Source organism: Pelobates fuscus, chromosome 2, assembly GCF_036172605.1.
Source record: "Pelobates fuscus isolate aPelFus1 chromosome 2, aPelFus1.pri, whole genome shotgun sequence".
In the NCBI taxonomy this organism is placed as follows: Eukaryota; Metazoa; Chordata; class Amphibia; order Anura; family Pelobatidae; genus Pelobates; species Pelobates fuscus.
In genome coordinates, this window is record NC_086318.1 from 425,061,297 (window position 1) to 425,087,013 (window position 25,717).

Here is a 25,717-nt window from a genome sequence, read left to right on the forward strand (position 1 = left end):
AAGCAAAAAACAGAACATTCTATGTCCCTGTGCATCCACCATACACACCTCCCAAAGGGGGCAGTGGTAACCGGTGTTGCACAGAGACAGGAGTACCAGTATGAGACTCCAGAAGTCTCAAAGGGGCTTAACCCCAAGTATCAATATAACAAAAAACAAGAAAGTATGCAGACAGTTTCAGTGTGTAAATGAAGCTTACTGCAACATCTGGAAAAATATATATAGCGCGATTGTGTCTAAATATAGAACCTAGCTATCAAAATAATCTGGTCAGAGACCCCAATTAAACAAAGTATATACAAGTGATCCTGCAATCCTATGCCAGCCCAGGATAGTAGAGATAAGGAGATAATTAGACGAATATTCACACTCTCCCCTAATAATACGCTTTATTGTGATCTGCTATAGGGATAGGAGTATTGAGTAGCTGAATCTCCATAATCAAAACATCCTAGGGAATATCCTTGTAAGACTAGGAGCATACTTCAAAACAGAGAGAGATAGAAACTGAAATAGAAGTATAGAGTCAGTCAAAATCAGACTGATATTTTAAATTTAAGAAAGCCTCTCTCCCTGTAAAGCTAACTAGACAGGCATAGGAAAGAAAAAAGAGAAAAATTGAAAATTAAATTAAATAGTGATCATGGTGCTCCAACACCAGTGCCCAGTGCAGAAAAAACGCCCAACGTACGTGTCGGTGCTAAGGAGATGCACCTTCGTCAGGGGCCAACAAATAACTGAAATGGAGCCTTTTAAATACCCTAACTACCAGGAGACATGATTACCTTGTGTCCAATAGAATGTGGGGGTGTGTATGTCCACAGCTGACTGTGATATCCTGGCTAGAAGACTGTGACCGCCAATACTGATTGCTGGAAATGGAGGGGGGAGTCCCTAGCCGATCACATGACTCATTGTGCCGTGCGTCACATGACGCATCCGGCATTCCCCTAGCTGGGCATAGCTCGTTCATCCTCCCCAATTGCTACCGCCCCTCAGCCTCACATGGGAGTGCTCGTCACCGCCGATCAGCTCCTGTCCATCATGCTCACGTGGGCGGACCCCATGTGACGATACGGGCGGACCTGAGTAGTCTCCGTGCAGGGAAATGCCGAGAATATCGCTATTGTAGCTAAATACCCACATCTCCCTATTAAGTCCTGGCAAAGCCACAGTGTGTACTATCTACAATATTAACACTAAGCAAAGATGCTTAGGAGGTATGCAGGTATAATACCCAGTGGAAAAAAGTCCAATAAAGAACTAATGATAAATGTCTAGTGAGCGTGCAAAGTTATTTATTATGAACACAGACAATATTAGTTGTGATATATGTTTTGTACTAGATACTTAGAGGACACAGGCTAGAATGCCCAATTAAAGTGGTACATTCTGCCCATGTATCTACCATACTGGGTACATTAGAGATATCTACCTCTAAGCGACCAGATGGTAGTGTGGTGGCCAAGTGAATGCATAGCTCACAGTCTTTTGTCAAAAGACCCTGGAAGAAATGAACCTTCAACAGACAGGCACCACATTCCTGAAAGGCCTTAAGTATTGTACCCATTGGGTGGCTATCGTCTTAGGACAGTACTGGCATTCGCAATTAAGTGGTCCTTGTCCGGTAATCATGTCAAAAATAAAGAACTATGTATTAAAAATAAAATAAAGCCATAAAAATGATGTTAATAATTCAAATAAAGTATACCCATTGTGAAGCACAACACGCTATATTTACAAATTTACAAGTGTATCAGGCCATACAAACTCTATCCGGGTCAGTCTGTACAGCTATCACATAGAAAGAAATATGACACCTATATGTATATATATATATAAATACCTGAGCATCTTACATGGTGTCAATGGTCTGAAATGAAGGGTGTATATGAGAAACCTTCGTTTAGGCCCGAGGGTGACAAGGTTTTGAGCTTATAAATCCAGAAGCTCTCCATTTGGAGTAGCTTCTTGTCCAGGTCCCCCCCTCTTGGTCCCAAGGTTACCCTTTCAATGCCACTAAATCTAATTCCTTCAGGTGAGCCCCCATGGTGTAGTTTCAAATGTTTAGAAACTGGAGTATCAATTTGCCTTTTAGGGTTCACAGAGTTAACGTGTTCCCGTATCCTAAGTTTAAACATTCGAAAAGTTTTTCCCACATATAGTTTTTTGCACAAACAGGTAAGTAAGTAGATAAGGCCCTTGGACTGGCAGTTGAAGAAATTCTTCACTTTGAATTCTTGTATTCCAGAGGAATCTGAAAACGTTTTGGAGGGTCTGCGGATAAACTTGCACGCCTTACATTTCCCACATTGGTATGTCCCTAAGACTGGAGACTTCAACCATGATGTTTTCTGGGGTGCACTCTTAAGATGGCTCGGGACCAACATATCCTTAATATTACGTCCCCTTCTTGCTGTCACTGAGGCCTTAGGTGTAATTACCTTACAAAGATGTGGGTCCTGATGTAGAAGGGGCCAAAATCTATCCAAGATTTCTATAATTTGATGCCAGCCGGCATCAAAGTTCCCTATGCATCTTATGACTTCCTGTGGTGGCCCTGGATTATGTTCGGCTAAAAGGTCCTTACGGTCTGACAGGAGAGCCCGTTTGTATGCGTTCTTTAAGCATCTATTCGGGTACCCCTTTTGTTTGAATTGGAGTTGTAAGACCTTGGCCTTTATTTTGAAATCATCCAGGGTGGAACAGTTGCGTCTAAAACACAGGTATTGTCCAGTTGGAATCCCTTTCTTTAGGGATGGAGGGTGATGACTAGTCCAATTCAGCAAGTTGTTAGTTGCCGTTGGTTTACGGAACAAGGTAGATATGAGGCGCCCTTCTTCTGTCAGTGAAATGGTGAGATCCAGAAAGTTAATTCTATTACCACCAATTTCACTAGTCAATTTTAGATTGATGTTATTGGAATTGAGAGTGTGAACAAACTCCAGAAACAAATCCGGGGTATCTGTCCATATGATAAGTACATCATCGATGTATCTTTTCCATATTTTGATATACTTTGTGTATTTTACCATATGTTCAGTGAATACCATTTGGGTCTCCCACCACCCCAGGTGGAGGTTGGCATACGATGGGGCACAAGCTGTCCCCATCGCAGTACCTCTCACCTGGTGGTAGTATTTACCCTGGAAAATGAAGTGATTGTGTGTTAAAATAAACAGCATCAAATCTTGGACAAATTTATTATGTCTTAGTGATACTATTGGTTTCCTGTCCAAACTTGCTTTCAGATGTTGTAATCCAACTTCATGTGGAATTGAGCTATACAGGCTCTCCACATCAAGGCTACACAAAATAGCGTGGCCACTGATTTTTATTTCTTCAATGATGTTTAATGTATGCTTCGTGTCTTTTAAGTATGAAGGAAGTTGAATTACTAGTTTCCTCAGGATCTGATCCACATATAAACTGATATTTTGGGTCAGATTGCCTCTGCCAGAGACTATGGGTCTCCCATTAAGTACTGGTTGCTGTTTATGTACTTTTGGGAGTGCATAGAAAGTGGCAGTAACAGGATTTTTGACGAACATAAAATTATATTCGTCTTTGGATATTAGAAATTGAGATAATGCTGCATCAAGGATTATTTTCAATTCTGCCAGGTATTTTTTAGTGGGGTCACCCTTTAGGACTTCGTAGGTGTTACTGTCTTCAATTAGTCTATGTACCATGGAAACATAGTCAGGTTTGTTTAGAATGACAGTATTGACCCTTTTATCTGAGGGTTTAAAAATTACCTCATCCAGATCTTTACGTTTTTTGAGAGAGATGTGTTCTTGGGGGGAAATGTTACTATTCAGTTGGGTTGGAAGGTCTTTTGGGTTGATTTCCTCAATTTCATTGCATGTCATTTCCACAAATTGGTCTATGTATTTAAAGTCCATTAAGTGTGGAGTGAACATACTTTTCTTTTTTAGATGTGTAAAGGGAGGGTATCTTTCTTCAGATTCGTCATTAGCAATAAGGAGGTCAACCAACATATCCAGTGCACCCATATCAGAGACTTGTAGTCCTAGATCTTTTGCCCTTTTTTCGTCTTTCATATAGTGAAATTTAAACAGGGCCAGTTTTCTCGCAAACAGGTGTATGTCCTTTGTCCAGTTGAACTTATCAAAGTCTGAAACTGGGACAAAGGACATACCACGCTGTAACACCTGTAGCTCTGTTTTGGTCGGGGTGTATGAGGACAGATTGATGATTTGGTTATTTAAGGGGGTCTTATCTAGTATCTTTTTCTTCCCCTGTATTGTTGAGGTGGTCTGCCTCTGTACCTTGTCCGTGGGGCTACACTTTCTTCCATGTTGGGTTGTCCTAAAAAAGAGACCCCTCTTTTTAATATGCTCTTGGACCTTTTAGCCGAACATAATCCAGGGCCACCACAGGAAGTCATAAGATGCATAGGGAACTTTGATGCCGGCTGGCATCAAATTATACAAATCTTGGATAGATTTTGGCCCCTTCTACATCAGGACCCACATCTTTGTAAGGTAATTACACCTAAGGCCTCAGTGACAGCAAGAAGGGGACGTAATATTAAGGATATGTTGGTCCCGAGCCATCTTAAGAGTGCACCCCAGAAAACATCATGGTTGAAGTCTCCAGTCTTAGGGACATACCAATGTGGGAAATGTAAGGCGTGCAAGTTTATCCGCAGACCCTCCAAAACGTTTTCAGATTCCTCTGGAATACAAGAATTCAAAGTGAAGAATTTCTTCAACTGTCAGTCCAAGGGGCTTATCTACTTAGAGAAAGATAGGGCTACTGGTTGGCAACTCGAGAACGAATTACCTTCCAAATAGACCTTATATTCTTATGTTATACAAAGGGCCTATACTGCAGGTACCCACTAGGGGGAGTCTTACATGCAGGTAGCCAAAAAACAAAAACTCTTTAATAATCCCTCTTGAGGAAAAGAAAAAACGTGAATATACAAGTGTAAATTTAAAATAAGGACCTAGTGGGGTAGAGTCATAGCTACACCAGCAGGCTATGCCAAAGAGAACAAATAAACTGTGGAAATGTTGATGTGGCTTCAAAAATGTGCCAAATGTTCCACTAATATAGTTGTATCGAAGGGACCGAGGATATAAAGTATGCAGCAATAGTTGCTAAAACAACAGGCTATATTTTGTATCAAATAGTAAAGGATACAATATATGCATCCAGAAATGCAAAATAAAGACCCAATAGTACCTAGAAATGCCTTCAATAATACCTTGGATAAATATCACTTATTAGGCAGAAGACAGGTACAAGTATAAAGGGTATTAGCCTAGAGGTAGCTAAAGGCTACAGGTTACAGTGCACTTCAAATTTAGAAGTAAAATAGGAAGGTTCCCATAAATGCCATCAACTTATATCCCATGCATACAGCACATATTGATTCTTGAGGCAAGAAGTATAAGGAAACCAATTCTAAATTACAAAGAGAAGCGTAGTAAGAAATATGTAGCAATATGTAGCAAGATGCCTAAACAGCTAAATGTGATTTGGGGGTAGGAGTCCCTAGCATCTTGTACATATCTTATACATATCGGTAAACAGTCTTTAGCAGTGCCCAGGATCGTAGGAATGTCAAACCCCAGAATTGTCCAAACAAGAAAATTTAAAATAAAGTCATCCGCTCTATGTGAGCTGCTCAACGCGCATTTCGGCGATACAAATCGCCTTTGTCAAGAGCCGTTTGCAGAGTGGATAGCGCCTCTTTTTAAATGAAATTTAGAACTTCCCTCTAGTGTGACGTCATCTTCACTGTCCAATCGGTGAATCCGTGTGGACAGAGGGGGGCGGAGAAATCCCTCCCCCACAAAGGGTCCACATTTGCAGTTAACCCTATACGGGAACAGAGTGCCGATATGGATCTATTAAATACAAAAGACCCGGGCGCCATGGAAGGCTGCGAGGGATTAAATATATAGCCCGAAAAATCCCCAGAGATAATAGTGGTAAGACTATGAGTTCATAGAGTTACCGGGGTCGTCCAAAGGCATTAATGGTACATCAGTATTTTCAAATAAATATACCCGTATGCAGAATTAAACGGGAAATAGTACTTAAGGGAGGGCTGGAAAAATTCCAATATACGATCCAAAGTACATTAATCCAGTTATTATATATAGGACGATTTTTCGGTGGTTGGCATACAAATGCCATGATGTTAGGAACAGACTAGAGGTTTAGGTATATAAACAACGAGGCGTAAACGAACAATTATGAAAGGATAAATAAATGTTCGTATAAATTAATTAGAAATTGGGAGAAGTGATTAGCTCCAAACATATAGGGAAAACAGAGGATTTGTTAGGGTAACACGGTGTGTTGACGAGTATTGTTAAAGGGTTAGAAACATAACCCTAAATAGGTGAAAAAATGCCGACCATACATCTTGAAAATATATATAAAGAAATTTAGAAAATATTTACACAATATTTACAAAAAAGTTTGACCTGTCAGGATTAAATTAGTATTTTTAGATTGTTTAAATAAAGGGGGCGAAGGAAAAACCTTCGTTGAGACCTTTTGGGTGAAGTGTTTTGAGTTGGAAGATCCAAAAGCTTTCCCGTTGTCTCAAAAAACGGTCATAGTTGCCCCTGCGTCTGTCCTTTCGGACCAATTCTAGTCCACAGAACCGAAGCCCCTGTGGATTACCAGCATGAGCCTCTTTCAAATGACGACCTATGGGGGTATCAACGAGCAGTTTAGGTGATCTAACATGCTCCTTGATACGCTCCTTGAAGGGTCTAAAAGTTTTTCCCACATATTGCAGATGACAGGTACATGTGAGGAGATATACTAAACCAGTGGTGTTACAGTTGAAAAAAGATTTGATCTTAAAAGGTATTTTCCCAGTGCTATCGAAAATGATCTTAGAGTCGCGTTTGATAAATTTACAAACCACACAGTGGCCACATTGATATGATCCCACCGTAGTGTTGTGTAGCCAGGTACGTGTAGGGGGACAGTGAAAATGGCTTGGGACAAGAATGTTCCTGAGATTCTTCCCTCTACGGGCGGTCATTTCGACTCTAGGTCCCAGGACCCTTTTAAGGTGAGTATCATCCAATAAACACGGCCAGAACTTTTGAAACACAGTTCTAACGGCCTCCCAGCCTGAATTAAATGTGGCTATCAAACGTGGGGGTTGTGGTTTTTGGCTTATCTACTTACTTACCTGTTTGTGCAAAAAACTATATGTGGGAAAAACTTTTCGAATGTTTAAACTTAGGATACGGGAACACGTTAACTCTGTGAACCCTAAAAGGCAAATTGATACTCCAGTTTCTAAACATTTGAAACTACACCATGGGGGCTCACCTGAAGGAATTAGATTTAGTGGCATTGAAAGGGTAACCTTGGGACCAAGAGGGGGGGACCTGGACAAGAAGCTACTCCAAATGGAGAGCTTCTGGATTTATAAGCTCAAAACCTTGTCACCCTCGGGCCTAAACGAAGGTTTCTCATATACACCCTTCATTTCAGACCATTGACACCATGTAAGATGCTCAGGTATTTATATATATATACATATAGGTGTCATATTTCTTTCTATGTGATAGCTGTACAGACTGACCCGGATAGAGTTTGTATGGCCTGATACACTTGTAAATTTGTAAATATAGCGTGTTGTGCTTCACAATGGGTATACTTTATTTGAATTATTAACATCATTTTTATGGCTTTATTTTATTTTTAATACATAGTTCTTTATTTTTGACATGATTACCGGACAAGGACCACTTAATTGCGAATGCCAGTACTGTCCTAAGACAATAGCCACCCAATGGGTACAATACTTAAGGCCTTTCAGGAATGTGGTGCCTGTCTGTTGAAGGTTCATTTCTTCCAGGGTCTTTTGACAAAAGACTGTGAGCTATGCATTCACTTGGCCACCACACTACCATCTGGTCGCTTAGAGGTAGATATCTCTAATGTACCCAGTATGGTAGATACATGGGCAGAATGTACCACTTTAATTGGGCATTCTAGCCTGTGTCCTCTAAGTATCTAGTACAAAACATATATCACAACTAATATTGTCTGTGTTCATAAGAAATAACTTTGCACGCTCACTAGACATTTATCATTAGTTCTTTATTGGACTTTTTTCTACTGGGTATTATACCTGCATACCTCCTAAGCATCTTTGCTTAGTGTTAATATTGTAGATAGTACACACTGTGGCTTTGCCAGGACTTAATAGGGAGATGTGGGTATTTAGCTACAATAGCGATATTCTCGGCATTTCCCTGCACGGAGACTACTCAGGTCCGCCCGTATCGTCACATGGGGTCCGCCCACGTGAGCATGATGGACAGGAGCTGATCGGCGGTGACGAGCACTCCCATGTGAGGCTGAGGGGCGGTAGCAATTGGGGAGGATGAACGAGCTACGCCCAGCTAGGGGAATGCCGGATGCGTCATGTGACGCACGGCACAATGAGTCATGTGATCGGCTAGGGACTCCCCCTCCATTTCCAGCAATCAGTATTGGCGGTCACAGTCTTCTAACCAGGATATCACAGTCAGCTGTGGACATACACACCCCCACATTCTATTGGACACAAGGTAATCATGTCTCCTGGTAGTTAGGGTATTTAAAAGGCTCCATTTCAGTTATTTGTTGGCCCCTGACGAAGGTGCATCTCCTTAGCACCGACACGTACGTACGTTTCTCTTTTTTCTTTCCTATGCCTGTCTAGTTAGCTTTACAGGGAGAGAGGCTTTCTTAAATTTAAAATAGTCTGATTTTGACTGACTCTATACTTCTATTTCAGTTTCATTTCTCTCTCTGTTTTGAAGTATGCTCCTAGTCTTACAAGCATATTCCCTAGGATGTTTTGATTATGGAGATTCAGCTACTCAATACTCCTATCCCTATAGCAGATCACAATAAAGCGTATTATTAGGGGAGAGTGTGAATATTCGTCTAATTATCTCCTTATCTCTACTATCCTGGGCTGGCATAGGATTGCAGGATCACTTGTATATACTTTGTTTAATTGGGGTCTCTGACCAGATTATTTTGATAGCCAGGTTCTATATTTAGACACAATCGCGCTATATATATTTTTCCAGATGTTGCAGTAAGCTTCATTTACACACTGAAACTGTCTGCATACTTTCTTGTTTTTTGTTAAAACCATGCAAGTTAAAGAAATACCGTACTATAGCATTAGAAATGCAAACATGTATTCATAATGCCATCGTGTCCTGACACCTATTTAGTCCCCAGGTGTGAGGGTTTGAAAGGTAATACTTCACTTTCAGCCCTCGTTGCACCAGTCTCGATTTCACTCTGCCTGGCTGAGATCAGTGCACATGATCTCAGAGAATCCATAATCTTTATATTAATGATTATGATTCATGTCCTCCCCTCTCCTGCATAATATTTACTTATAGTCAGAGTCTGGCCAGTAAATTGTTTTTTTTTTTCTTTTTCTCCTCTCATTAAAATGGTGAGGCATTTAGCATTTGGAAACAATTTAACAGTGCAATTTCTGCGGGGAACAAAGTTGCAATTTGCAAATACTGTGACAAGAAGTATTTAAAAAGACATTAAAAAAATATGTTATGGAATTAAATGACAAGGACCATAGCAATGAAAGTGCAAGTAGCTCTTCCCATTCTAGTTAAAGGACCACTCCAATGTTAAACCTCACTATGACGATTAAGTAGTAAGGTGGTCTTTACACCCCCAAAATGCCATATGTCCACATCCTACTGGCACAAATAATGCCAGTTACTTTATTTGCAATTGGTGCTAAGGCGCAAATCCCAGTCAAAGTTCCAGGATGAGTATTAGAGGACATCTTTTATTTTTAAGGTGTATTTATGGTTTCTTATTTTTATGCTTTAGGGGGAGAGGAGGGGTCCTGTTCTCAAATATAGTAGAAATGTTCTCAACAGACACCGACCTTGTTCTATTTGTAACAAAGAATAAAGTTTTAAAAAGCAAGATTTAGTTAACAGAAAAAGTTGTAATTTTATTTCAAGCATTATACTTTTATATGCACTGCATTTCATGTTTCTAGTGGAACAAGATGATTTTCAGTTTGCAAAAACTATTCCACTCTGCATTTTTTCAGTTTTTTTCCACAAAAGTAAAAAAAAAAATTCCTGGGAAAAAAATAAAATTAAAAACAAAAATTTACAAAGTTTCCCCATGGCATGAAACATTACAGAAATTGTACATCTCTACTTAAGAGATCATCGATATCTTTTTTCTTTTCAAATAAATGTAGTGGAAACAAGTAACAGTAACACAAATATCACAACAGTTGAATTATATCCAAGGCTTTCATAACAATTATGAGATATAGCTCAAACATCTGGAGGGCCACGATTTGCCATCACACCTTTATGAGAATTCAATATGTAAAAATTGTAAATGCGATCAATACAAAAGACCCCCGGAAAACAACATGTGCTCAGTCATTTTATGAAGGTCCTGATATAAACATCACATTCTCCCTCTATGTGGTAAAATTGTAATATGCAGTATAATAATTATATAGCATTTCCATCATGATTTATCCACCAACAAACATTAAAATCAATAATTACCGGCTTAATGCGCAGTTTGCTATCCACAACTTCAAGAAGAGCGTGATTTCTGGACACCCTTTTATCTGTAACCTAAAACAAAAGAGAGGATTAAAGAGGAGGCTACGGATGGTGTATCAATCTTTGAATGGACTTAGTACAGTTCATTTGTATATGCTAAAAAGGGACACTATGCATCAAAACAACTTTAGCTTAAAAGGGATACTCTAAGCACCAATAATATTTAGTTTAATGAAGCAGTTTTGGTGTATAGATCATGCCGAAGTAGTCTTACTGCTCAGTTCTCTGCCATTAAGGAGTTAAAGGACCACTAAATGCACCCAGACCTTTTCATCTCTATGAAGTGGTCTGGAAGCAGTGGCCCTGTTTAAACCCTGCAATGTAAATGTACATTGATGTTTTGTAGCAGCGGCAATGTTTACCTAGAAGGGTTAAAACACACCTCTAGTGGTTATTTTACTTCCGCTGTAACAACCAAATTAAACTGTCATGGGACATCCTGTATGAGGAGCATTGGATTGGACCAGCAACAAGAAAGAGACGTCTCCTCAATTCCATTGCAGGAGGCGGTGAGGCCAGCAGCACTAAGGGAGCCTGGGCAATAGAGATAAAATTAGCAAAAATTCTAAATGAAAGACTGTACAAGAAAAGGAAATGTAAATATTGAAATTATCTTTACAGGAAGTGTCTAGGGAGGTTGTGTGGGTAATATCAAGGGCAGGTGTGACTACAGCTGCATAAATAAAGTGATTTAACTGCTAAATGGCAGAGAATTACCAGTGAGACTGCATGGGCATGATCTATACACCAAAACTGCTTCATTAATCTAAACGTAGTTTTAAATCTAGTTTCTCTTATACTCATGGTAGTTTCTCAAGGTTTTCTAAAATAGTACAATTATAGAAAGTTAAAAAGCATTACGCTTACAGTACCAAATATCTATGAAGAGATACATTTGTTTCCATTTAACAGGTTGCAAGTTTAAATGAAGTCCTTAAAGACCATGAGTTCGTTAAAGTACTTTAAAACGTGACATACTTGGCATGTCATTGGCCATTAAAGGCTAAATCAATTAAATGTACCATGTTGGAACCAGCCACAGACACGTCTTTTTTATAGGATTGCTTAGCATTATACGGGAGGTGCAGTTCTACCACAGTAGGGAAACTATTTGCTTGTTATCCCAAATCAGACTGTGCCTCTATTTGATTTCACCTGAACTTGCGACACTAATATTTAGGAGATTTCTTATGTTAGTATCCTGACCATATCCCTATACATTTGAACATATATAAATATATCTGTTAAACATGCATGACGACAAACTGGATGCATGATCTTTCACCTAGCTGTGATAACGAATGCCAGCGTAACTTTTTTACACAGCAATGTACTACTTTACTTCACCCAAAAAGACTCCTCTATAAAATATTTCTGGATTCATTTGATTAATACTTTATGAAGTCAATCATTATGGTATACTCCCGTAATTCATATGAAAGCTGAATTGTTTTTTAGGTTTGTATTTTTTTTTTAACAAAATTCTCTCACCCCCTCCCCACAGGATCCAATAAGCCAAGCTAAAAAGTAAACAAATGGCTTTTCATCTTCATATCATATTTCTATCAGGTAGGACGTACAACGTAAATTAATTTAACCACCCAAATGCCTTGAGGGTGCATTCATATTGCACGATGGAAGGAAAGTTGACGTAGGTAGATTACACAATAAATAGGAGTACACTCAGAGCATCATGGTACCAAGATATCACCCACACACCAAAGTATTGCCAAGGAAAGTGCTTTTTTTTTATCTCTACTCCAAATCTCAACCCAGTAACAAAACTTTAGAAATAAGAAGAAATAAGAAATGGTACATTGTTCATCCACATAGAGCCCAATGCCACTTATTTTTCAGATATTGTTAACAGGGACATCAAACAGCAAAGTCTACAATAAACAATTAAACAGAAAGCGATTTTTGTTACATTCCCCAAACAGTAACTAGAATCAGCTACGTTTCTTATTTTATTAAATCATATAAGTCTTGGTCTACTCATTGTTCCACAGACAATTATTGACCCTGATTACAAGTAAAATTGAACTGCGAAGGATCATCTAGTAACATATGGATAACAAAGCCATATTCAAGGGGATATTTAAAAATATGTGATCAACGCACTGATAAGCAGTGTGCTTCATTAGAGGATATTAAATTCTGGTGTTCTCTCACCAGAATATTGTACAACAAATTAAAACAGGCTCACTTGAAGAACAGAATATCACATATAAATCCAGAATAAACATTCGGATTATTAAGTAGGAAAAAACTTCAAGCCACATTAAAATAAGATGTAACAACTACACTACAGTTGTCCAAATTAATATTGCTTGTACGCAAGTGAAACAATGTTGCTGGATCAAGAGCGCTCCCTGCTGTTCAGTTTATGAAGTCGTCTTTGTTCAGCTGAGTATCACATTTCTCGGTCAATGAATTAGACCAATATCTAAGTGATACAGTGTTTCTCATTCTTTTTAAAAGGTTTCCACAGTATGTGATTGACGAAGGCAAGAAGCTCAGCAGCCTTCAGCTTCTCAAAATGATCAGTAGGTCATCTAAAAAAGCCAATGAGTAGGAATTTGGGCAGATAGAGCAAATGATGTTACTTATTTGTAGTGTTTACCCCCATGCAATGTGGCAGTAGCCTCCTTACATTTGAGTATGTAACAGTTATTTGCACATCCATTTCAGTGGCAATAATTGCAGTTTTCACCTCTTAGGAATAAAATGTTATGTATTTTTAGCAATCTGAGTGGAAAAACGTAAAGCTAATCTATTCAGCTTTTTTGCATCAGAGGTTGACTTAAAGAGTAGTGACAGAGCTTTACATTTGGTGACTTTAAAGGGACACTACGCACCAAAACAACTTTAGCTTAATGAAGTGGTTTTGATTTATAGCCTCATTGCTCTAGGCATCCCAAAATTTCCGTCTTCAGCAGGAGTGTACCTATTTCAGGGTTCTGCTCCACCGTGTCGACTTTGTTCATTGATGTACTGCTTTTGGGGACCCCAGGGTACGGTCACCAGAAAGGATAACGTAAGTGCAGCCTTAAGCACACTAACACTGTGCTGAGAGCATGAGGACCATGCACCAAGAGTGCTGTAACAGAGCTCTCTCCATGGTCCGCCATTGGTGGGCCAGCCTGACCTGCCTATTCTTCAGGCATTAAATAAGCACCTGAAGCACCACAACCACTACAGCTCAGTGTAAACCGCCCTCAGCACTCTCACTATATCACTACAGGCCAGAGTGGATATATGCTGAAGGTGGGGGTGGCGAGGGAGCTGTAATCTCTATGATCTTCCAGCACTGCTCCCTTGTGTGCCCTGTGGTGATGACGGGAGCCAGGTTAGGACATCACACTGACCTATGCATCACTATACAGTGAGCAAGGGTGTAGTGCTGGAGGAACATGAAGATTACACAAGCCCCACATTGGACCCCCAGGAAAAGGATTCACTCTAGCTCTCTCAAAGTTAAAGGAGGCTGGGGGGACCCAAATAAAAAAATATATATATTAAAATAAAAAAAATATATAAAAAATAAAAAAAATGAATGATATATTTTTGAGTGTGTGTGAGAAAAGGTGTATATCTCGGTCAGTGACTGTGTCGAGTCTGTGTCCTCGGTGTGAGTCAGGGTCTCTATTGTGTGTAACTATGTGTTTATTATAGTTTAATTTTGTGACTTTCATACTTCCGATAAATAGTTCACACACTCATCTTTAAATGAACAATGTTCACATGTCAATTACTTTAAAAATATCCAGTAGCTCCTTTAAATCAATCAGTCTTGTCCTCCAATATGGGATTACTATATATTACGGTCTACACGTTTCATCCCGATGGCAGGTGTACTTTGGAATTTTAAAATCTTTTCAATGGTTAATAAAGGGAGGAATGAATTGCTCTGGTTTATTGTTACTAGGAGGAGATCTAATGATAATCGCCAATCGTGCTGGGCACATTTCTTTCCTGAAGGGCATCTCGTCAACAGCTAGAATGTGCAACACTATGCTGAAGGTTTGAGTGAGCAGAACTGCTCTGGTAATGCTGTGTCGTGTCGCTCAACCTGCACCAATCAAGGCAGCATATTGTACAATCAGATGTTGTTCCTTCCTAATACTGAGATTTTTGATTAGTAAGGGCCACTTCAAAATGGAAGCAAACAATTAAAAGGAGCATACTATAGGGTCAGGAACACAAACATGAATTCCTGACCCTATAGTGTTAAAACCACCATTTAGCCCCCCTGCCTCTCTCCCACAGAGAGGCCTGTGGAGTTATCAGTAGGCTGTAATGCAAACACTGCATTTTCTCTGAAAAGACAGTGTTTACAGCAAAAAGCCAGAAGAGACGGATTATACTCATCAGAACAAATTCAATAAGCTGTAGTTGTTCTGGTGACTATAGTGTCCCTTTAAATATCTGAAAATGTACTCTGAAACGCATACAATATAAATATTAGACTTGGAGATTCATTTCAGACTGAACTGCAATTTGTCTGATACTGAGCTGATCGCATTTTCCGACCGAATTCCAAGCGGATATGTATTCAAATTCTGGACTGTTTTTTTTGAGCTGGAGGTGCATATTTTTTTCTTCATTTAATTAAATTGGGGGGCCGGCTGGGCGGCCATGCCAGCAGGCTGCAAGACACTAGGGCTCCTGAGGGAACAAACTAATTTTGGGCAAATACCCACCTTAGTGTGCTCTTACCACCCTGGGAGTCCATGGCAGGAGGCTCTGGAGTGTCCCACTGCAGCTGGAGCGCCCAATATCGTCTGGTTCTGGGTCCTGTTGAGAGACTCTGGGGCCTGAAGACGGAGGCCTACCCGGGAGGAGAGTGGGGCGGACGGCCGCTGCCTCGCTTTCCGTCCCGATCAAAGCGAACAACCACTTGCTTGGCGCCTTCTTGGTCCCGTTTCCCCCCCCCCCTTTGGACTGGTGGGGGTCATCCCAGTCCCCACCAGGCAAGCTACCATCTGCACACCTACTCTGGGCGACCTGAAGGTGGAAGGCTCCCACGCAGTCACGGCAAAATGGCTGACAGCGGCGATGCAGCTGCACTGGGCGAGACGGTGTACCCTTGACGGCAAGCTGAAGCGGTAGTGGGGTTGCACGCGGCCCGGGTCGGCACGGCGGGAGTTCCTTGATGGCCCTTAATCCCCCACGCAACAACTCTAGAACACGCTCAATGATGGGCGGGAACCATTACAGCCTGCATTTCCCACACCTGCCTATTAGGCAGCGGTAACTCCTGAAGAAGCCTGAGCCACTGACCAATAACAGGAGAACACAAGGAGAAATCACCTGAAGCACCGATCTAAAGTACCAACCTCACTCAGCAACTGAGAAGCTTGTGGACGGAGGGCGGCGAATGTCGCACCTTATGGCGGGACTTTGGGGTACTCCACAGGGACTCTCCTCACGCCTAGGCAGGAACCGTATTCCCATGGCCTCTTGCTGTGTGTGCTGTCGGAGCTGGTGATGACCCCAGCCTTTTAAAGTTAAGAAAACACAAGATACAGTATGCCACAGATTGTTGCAGCTGCAACTGTGGATTAGCATGCATGGTCTTTGTTTATTATAATACATATAGTGCTGTTTGAATTAAGTTCCATGCCTACTAATGGAGACAGTCTGGTATATGATGATCTGCCTGGTGGTACCTAGCTTTAAAGATAATCTTTGTTAAAGATCTTACAATCTAATATCATTCATGCAACTACACTGCCTGAAAGTATAAAATGTGCTACGCCCTACATAACTTAAGTTCAGTTAACTTTTGAAGGGCATGCTGGCAATAGCGGTTGAATCTTGTTCATAAATACTAAAAATGTGCGATTACTCGAGCCACTGCTTAACTTTTATATATGTTGACATACGCTGTTGTGGCACTTGTGGATATTTTGAACCTACCTGCACAACAACAAAAATAAATGAATGGGAAAAAAAATAAGTAAATTATATATATATATATATATATATATATATACACATATACACACACATACAGTAGAGGATAGGTACTAAATATTTTATTCACAGATCAAGTAGTAAGAAGTGATCAATAGAGGAAAACAACAAGAGGAACAAAAATTTTAACAAAATATACACACACTCTTGATAAAAGTCAGGGTGGACTGAAATGTCAACATAATATCTAACCACGGAAAGCTAAATAAAGCACATTTTTGATTCATAACCAAGACCTTTGAGTGCCTGCTTTGTGGAAATATATGAATTGGCTTGAGGTAGCACCAAGGCAAGTACAAGACTGGGAGCAGAGAGTGCGGGGCACAAGGTATATTTATATATATACACACACACACACTATAATATAATGCCTTCTATAAACACACACCCATACATAAAATACACACATACAAATTTAATAAATATATATTGTAGAGCAGGGCTCGACAAATCCCAGGTGCCAGGTCGAGGAAGTGATCTGTAATTACTTTCTCCCGGCGCAAAGGCTGCACAGAGAACTAGCAAGATAGCAGGACACCTGGTAAAATAGTCTCTGTTCACCGCCTGCCCCCCTTTCACAGAGCCAACCGCCCGCATTTCACAGATCCAACCGCCCGCACATTCGTTTCCCCTGCGCCGGGAGGGAGTAATTGCAGATCCCTTCAGTTCCTCCCGGCGCACAGTCAACTGCACGTGATATCGAGACAAGTGGAGGAGAGGAGTCTTGACCAGCAGCAGCCCACTCCCATTAGCAGCAGCCAGCCCCACCAATCTAATGTCTGCTGCTGTGCCCAGTCCCACTGCACCCAAAACAGGAGAGTGGCTAAAAATATGTATTCACCTGTGTGTGTGTGTGTGTGTGTGTGTGTGTGTGCATCTATGATTTTTTTTGTGTGTGTGTATCAAATAAATATCTTGTGAGTGCGTGAGAGGATGTGTGTGTCCTCCGATCACATGGGAATGGTGCTTTTACTCACCTGTTTTCCAATGCTGTGCCAGTCTCGCCGCAGCAGGCCCGCCTCCATAACTGAGATTATCAATTACCATCTCCTTATAGTGAAGCATTAAAGCAATGTATCTCTATGGGGAACGTTCAGCACCGCTTCCACGCTGAATGAAGGTGCTGCACATTGTGGAGCACTGAGAAAGGAGAAACTTTAGTGGCCGTTTGAGTGACTGCCACTAGAGGTGTTACTAGGCAACAAGGTAAACACTGACTTTTCACTGAAAAAACAGATCTTACATTGAAAAACCTACAGGATCAGGTTATAGACACCAGAGTTAATAAATTAAGCTGTAATGTTTCTGGTGAGACTATAGGGTCCCTTTAAGAATTGTAGTTTTGATGTTGGAAAAAAAAAAAAACTGGCTCCTAATTTTTTTACCTGGCTCCTTGATTGAAAGAAAATTTGTCAAACCCTGATATAGAATTTTTTTTACTGCTCCTATTACTTTTTCTACCTTGATCTCTGAATCAAACGGCGAGAAAATGCAGAGTACCTCTAAATGTATACATAATATTATAAATACATTTTGCAACACACTGACTGGCCCATTTTCACTACTTTTTGGTTTGATCACCTGATTCAGTTCCTGAACCTAAAAAAAAAAAAAAATTTACAAAAAAATTCAGGTATCCTGAAACATTTTGTATCTTCAGAAAAAAATATTTGGCAGAACCTATATTTCTTTTCGTGCACAAGTCTACTAAAAGTTATAAAAACAGATTTCCAAAAATAACAGAATCTATTCTATTATTTCTATAATTAAATACGCGTGTTCAGCTTCCTATTCAAGAAACATCTAGACTTGGAATTATCGCAAAAGTGTATTTGTTGCAATATCATTTCCCAGTAGTCAGAGAAGCTATTTTAATTCTGTAAGGTTTAAGGGTTATCAAACAGCTTTATTAAACTACCTCCACACAATTTATCAATGTCATGCGTGATTACCATGAAGGCTAGCTGAGGTGTGAGTAGGGGCAACAGAAATAAGTTGGTTTCTACAAGTAAATCTGATAGATTTAGATATGCCACGGTTTTATTCCCAGAGTTCCTTTTGCACGTCACATTGGAACTGTTTATTATTGCTGTGAAGCCGTAAGATACATGAAGTAGGGGAGAAGGAGAGTGTCAAGAGGCAATACAACTTTAGCTACACTGGTTATTAAAATAAGTGGAATAAAAATCTATAATTAAACGTTTATGATGCAGAGGGTACCCTTCATCGACGCTCACTGATGACTGGCTAGAACACGAATACTTTTGGCTGTACAGTTCTGGATTTCAGTGTAATGTCCCGTCTGGTCCCTGAGAACCTAGCCCATCCTGTCCCGATTGTTGAGGTATGCCTATATCATTTCTGTCCAATATCACTGTGAGGCGTGCACAGCAGTTGGACAATTTTTTTTCCCCATACAGAACACTAAAAATTCAACGGTAATTTTCATTAGCCAATAATTTTCCTTTAAAAGGGTATTCTAAGCACCATGTTATGCTTATGGTATCAGTGACCCCTAGCACTGTCCAATGGGTAAGAGTCAAACCATTTTCGTAGGTGCATCCATAGTCCTGCCCCTCTTCAGATATAATTAAAATGGGTAGTACTTCTTCCACATTGGATATATCAAGTCCAGGAGCCCATGCAAGGAGCTAGAGGAAGCCAACAGAAAATTTTATTAAATATCGGTTATTCATAAAATCCTATAAGAAGTTATTTATTTAGGAGTACTGATGATCGTGTAGGCTATGGTGCAATGAAGCCCCTTGCACACAGTTGATGGTGCTTGCTTACAAATCCCTACATAATACTGCTCCAACCTACCTATCCTTCCTAATACACAAATATGTCCCGTCAAGGCCCCTGCACTCTGCCGAAGACCTACGTCTATCCTCTGTCCGTACTCCCACATCTGTTGCTCGCCTCCAAGACTTCTCCAGGCCTGCACCTTTTCTGTGGAACTCCCTTCCCTTCTCCGTTACACTTTCACCCTGTCTCCACTCCCTCATTTGGTTGTATGCGTTCTATGTTTATTTTGTTTTTCAAAACAAAAAGTAAAAAAAAAAAGAAAGTGTCCAAACCCGAGACTCCTGGCCTGCTATAATACATCTTGGTTGGATTTAAAAAGTTGTTTTTTTTGGCCACTCCATATTTGGCAAATCTGTCTACAAACTTGGAGCTAGTATCTATGGGCTCCAAGCAAAGGTGAGCATACACAATATATTTGATGTTTCTTTTTATGTGCCATTACATTACTACAATATATTGCTCTCCACGTCACCTGTTTTTTCCTATATATTCCATTGAAAGACACGAATTGGTGATCAGAAATGGTACGGTTTCCACCACAAATGCGCCTACGCTCAGAGCCATAACATTAAAGGCTTTATCCAATGTGAGTGTATAGCAGGGCTTGACAAATTTGCTTTCAATTTAGGAGCCAGTTTAAAAAAAAAAAAAAAAAAAAGTTATGAGCCAGTTTTTTTCCCCCCTAAAAACAAAAAATACAATTCTAAAAGGAACACTAGTATCACCAGAACCACTACAGCTTAATGCTGTGGTTCTGGTGTCTATAGCCTGTCCCTGCAGACTTTTCAATGTCAAAACTGCCTTTTCAGAGAAAAGGTAGTGTTTACATTGCTGCCTAGTAACACTTCTAGAGGCTGTCACTCAGATGGCCACTAAAGTGTCGCCTATCTCAGTGCTGCACAATGTACAGCACCTACATTCAGCGTCTCCACGCTCTGTATGGAGGCGGTGCACATTCCTCATAGAGATGCTTTTAATTGATATAATGCATCTCTATGAGGAAAAGCTGACTGGAAATTGATGATCTCAGTTATGCAGGCGGGCCAGCTCTGGCGAGACTGGCACGGCGCTGGTAAAAAGAGGTGTAAAATGATCATTCCCATGCGATCGGAGGGAGCTGGTGACCTAAACATACACATTCATTGACAGACACCCAGACAGACAGAGACACACGCACAGTGAAAGAGACAGTCCGACACACACACACACTTACAAAGTACTATTAATACACCCAAATATATATACACACACACACACAACCAAATACACACGACAGATGCGCAGAATTTTTGTATTTTTTGTTTTAATGTTTATCACCTAAACATTGAACCATTTGTTTTTTTTAATAATTGGTTTGTGGGATTTTAGGTGTATCCACAGAGTGCCACAGCAGCTATAACTATAGAGTGTTTAAAGATTAACTGGTAATAATGAGCGCCAGTATACTTACTTTTAAACTAATTACTGCATACATGAAACACAAGACTGGCCATTTTGAAGATGCACTGACCCAGTCGTTTAGCCATTCCTGTTTGGCCCTTGTCAAAGTCACTCAGATCTTTTTGCTTGCCCGTTTTTTATGCTTCCAAGACATGAACTTCAAGAACTAACTGTTCGCTTGCTGCCTCAAATACCCCACCCCTTGACAGGTGTTTCAGAGAAAAGGCAGTGTTTACATTGCCTCTAGGGACACCCAAGTGGCCACTCCTTAGAAGGCCACTGGAGGTGCGTCCTGGGTCAGTGCTGCCAAAAAAACAGCCCTGACATTCAGCGTCCCCACGCTCTGCATGGAGATGCTGAATTTTCCTCGTAGAGATGCATTGATTCAATACATCTCTATGAGGAGGTCCTGATTGGCCAAAATTGTATTTGGCCCCACCCCTGTGCCAATTTTAGCCAACCAAATGCTTTCTCTATGGGATAACATTGGATTGGCTAAAAATCAGCCATTTTGACAATGTCATAAAAGGGGGCTGAGCCAGCACCGGCAGAACTGCGTGGCACGGGAAATAAGGAGAGATTTAAACTTTTATAGGGGGGCAAGACACCTAAATGGTGGGTTAAGCACTATAGGGTCAGGAATACATGATTGTGTTTCCTGACCCTATGGTGATCTTTTAATTGATTACTATTATATCTCCGATCCTGAGCTTCAGTTTTTTTTTGGTGTATTTATAGCCTTGTTATTTTATGTTCATTCTTTATGACTTTTTTGTTAATTGTTTGTTTAGCTAGTGCTACTCTTTTCACTGATAGTCTTATTTATGTTTACTGTTTAGGACTTTCACCTATCATGTCTTTATATCCCAAATGTTATCTCCTCTGGTTTTTCATCTCTAGATACCTCAATATCTCCATGTCTCCCCACCCCACCTGTCTACCGGCATCAGACACTCCCCTAGCCTTCAATTGTTTAAGAAGTGCCTTAAAACCCATCTATGACGGACCGCCATGCACCCTGACCAGGAACCTCGGTCAATCGCTGCTTTCTAGTACAATGAGCACGGCATGGGGATACCTCATGTATAAAGGGGTGTTCCAGATATTGGGGAAAATTTAGATTTTTCTGCCTGGAGATAATCAAGTTATTACTTTATCAGACTTGATTATCTCCAGGACTAGGGGAGGGAATTGTAGGTGTGTGCTTTATGTTGTTACTGTGCCAGATTGGTTAATCTCTGTCCCTCCTTGTGGGATGTCCCCTTGCATGGGGACTTTCATAAAAGCCTGTGTGTGATCATTAAAGCCAGTTCTATGTGTACCCTTCTTCTTGACTTCGGCTGATGTTTGGGGATTCGTATGCTTTATTAAGGGAATTATCTTATAAAGCTATTTGTATTTCGTATGGACTTCGTCTACTTCAACTACCGAACAGAGAGCTATATTCACTAAGGCTCTGGTGGTTCAGGAGGAAACTACCGAAGGAGGTTTAAATATACTTGGTTTCCTAACAAGGTAGAAAAAATATATAAAATCAACCATAACATGTGCATTCTGTTTTACTCAAGGGGGTATTGTGATATAGCAATCCCCAGAGTGTATGTAGTTCTCCAATCTCCAAAACATGAGCAAGACTTTATGAAGGGGTAAAGCATTCTGTTTAATGGAAGCCACAGCTGGCCATTTATGCAAGTCCCCATGCAACTTACATTGCCATAATACAGACAATGGGGCTGTGTAGGAGGGGGCTGGCAGGAAGCGTTTACTTACCTCTCCTGCAGCACCTGTCAGCTCCCTTCTCCTCCGCGCCGGTCCGATAAGCACCCAGTGTAAGTCTCACGAGAGCCGCGGGGTCATAGTGCGGCCGCGAGACTTACACTGGGAGCTGACAGAGGAGCTGACCGAACCGGTGCGGAGGAGAAGGGAGCTGACAGGAGAGGTAAGTAAACTCTCTGCCAGCCCCTTCCTACACAGTGCACACCACTGGACCACCAGGGAGTGAGAGCCCCCCTCCCTGGCCAGCTAACAAACAGGGAGGGGGGACGAAAAAAATATATACATCAAATTTTACAATAAAAATAAATATTTTTACAATAAAAAAATAAATATTAATAAAACAAATTATTATTACAAAATAATAAAAAAGGCCCACCCCCCACCAAGGCTCTGCATCACACACACACACTGCACTCATTATATACACACACTGTAAATAAATATTCAACTAATATAATTTTATTAGGATATAATTTTATTTAGAAATTTACCAGTAGCTTCTCCATTTCCCAACCTAGTCTTATACTCGAATCAATAAGTTTTCCCAGTTTTTTGGGGTAAAATTAGGGGCCTCTGCTTATACTCGAATATATATATATATATATATATATATATATATATATATATATATATTTGCCAACAAACTGCCGCTCACCGGTCTTGTAAAAGTCCAAAATTTATTTAGAAATAATTAAAAAAGAGACCAACGTTTCAGTCCCCGTTCGGGACTATTGTTTTGTTACCCTGAGGAAAGTCCCGAACGGGGACTGAAACGTTGGTCTCTTTTTTAATTATTTCTAAATAAATTTTGGACTTTTACAAGACCGGTGAGCGGCAGTTTGTTGGCAAATATCTTTCTATGGGAGTTCATGCCAGGCACCCGGCAAATTGGACACACAACTAAGCGTGAGTGCGGGGGATTTTCAATTTTTTTTATATATATATATATATATATATATATATATATATATATATATATATATATATATATATATATATATATATATGCATAAAACATTAACAATAAAAATTATACATTATAAACAAGATGAACGGCGCGTGTTCGACTATACGAACGTCGACCACCCAGCCGTTTGTCAATTTGGCTGCAGGGTAACTACCAGCCTGGGAGGTAAATAAGCTGCACACTCCACTTGCGTGTGGTTCGACTGTTCGGTTGTTTGTTCAGTAAACGAACACCATAAGCATAATCCATTCGGTAACCCCAAATACTGAAATGTAGAAGGGAAAAGGCACGAACAAAGGCTGGCAAGCAGGTCCCTCCAAGTACCAGTGACGAGGTTACTTTCATCACACCATCTCTGTAGGAAAGCTTATAGTCCTCTACCTCACATACCTGTCTTTTGCTCTCTCCTAAAAGGCAACACTTTACTCTCTCCTCCAGCTCTGCTTCACTCCCACCTTATTTGATTTCTATTTCCTGTCCGAATGTGTTTTATACCCCACCTCCTATAGGCTGTAAGCTCGTTTGAGCAGGGTCCTCTTCAACATATCGTTCCTGTAAGTTTTCTTGCAATTGTCCTATTTATCGTTAAATCCTCCCTCTCAAAACATTGCAAAGCGCTATGGAATATGTTGGCGCTATATAAAGGGAAATAATAATAGGAAATCATCTCAGTCAGACACAACCTGTGTTTCCATGTTACTATGCAACAGGTACTGACTGACCGTAATGTGGTGTATTTCACCCGCTCGATATTACTAAGCTCCTTGCAGCAGTCATTCAGCTTGGACTGTCCCTTTAAGTGTGAACATGTCACAGCATGCCCTCTGCTAAGGATGCATCATTCCCACTGTCTGCACCGGTTTAACCCCTTAAGGACCGCTGACGGTTCAGGACCGTCAGCGGTAAAACGTGCGTTTGGACCGCTGACGGTCCTGAACCGTCATAACGGTTTTGGGCAACTTACCTGATCGCCGTCGGTCCCACGGCGGCGATCAGTGCTCCTCCCGGTCCAGGGGGACTGCCTGTCTGCCCGGGCAGTCCCCCCTCGGCAGATCAGGACCCCACGGCCATGTGATCACTCGATCACATGACCGCAATAGGTGTCTGTGTATCTGCCTACAGGGGGACTGTCTGTGCTGACAGGCAGTCTCCCTGCAAGTAAAAAAAATCATAAAATAAAGTTAAAAAAAAAAAAACAATCAGTGTAAAAAAATAAATAATATGTATATATATATATATATATGATATATATGATATATATATATGATATATATACATGTATTATATCTATATATACACACCTATATATAATATATATTTATATATATATATATATATAATGTCATACTAAGTGTATTTTTATATTTATATATACGTATATTAATATAAAAATACACTTATATTTAAATTACACACGAATATATACAATATATAATAACTATATATATGGTATATATATATATATATATATATATTATTATAAAACACAAATAATATGTTAATAAAAATAAATAACAAAAAATAAAAATAATTTGTAATAATTAAAAAAAAATTATATATATGCAATTTTATTCTAACAGTATTTTGATATTGATATATATATTTATATCAAAATACACTTAGAATGTAATGATATATATATCTATGTATAAATAAATAAATAAAAATAATACGAAATATACATATGTCCACATACATAATTACATAAATAATTTCATAAATATACACGTAGACGTCAAATATATAAATATGTATATATATTAAAATTATACGTGCATATTTATGTAATATTTTTACCTAATTAAGTAATTTTAATGATTGCAATTTGAGGGACCTGCCTGCCAACCCAGGCCGAAAGTCCAGATAATTTAATTTGCTAGCGCTGTGTTTAACCCTGTAACTTTCTATGACACCCTAAATCCTGTACATGGGGGGTACTGTTTTACTCGGGAGACTTCGCTGAACACAAATATTAGTGTTTCAAAACAGTAAAACATATCACAGCGATGATATTGTCAGTGAAAGTGACGTTTTTTGCATTTTTCACACACAAACAGCTCTTTCACTGAGGATATTATTGCTGTGATATATTTTACTGTTCTGA

The 25,717-nt window shown here is 39.9% G+C and overlaps 1 protein-coding gene across 1 annotated transcript in view; it reads right to left on the reverse strand.

Annotated features, from left to right (window-relative positions):
• APLF (aprataxin and PNKP like factor) overlaps positions 1 to 25,717 on the reverse strand; it is a 190,441-nt gene that overhangs the window by 163,164 nt on the left and 1,560 nt on the right. Inside the window, exon 2 of the mRNA XM_063441515.1 lies at positions 10,584 to 10,655. Coding sequence (XP_063297585.1) covers positions 10,584 to 10,655 — 72 coding nt within the window. The remainder of the gene's footprint in view (positions 1 to 10,583; positions 10,656 to 25,717) is intronic.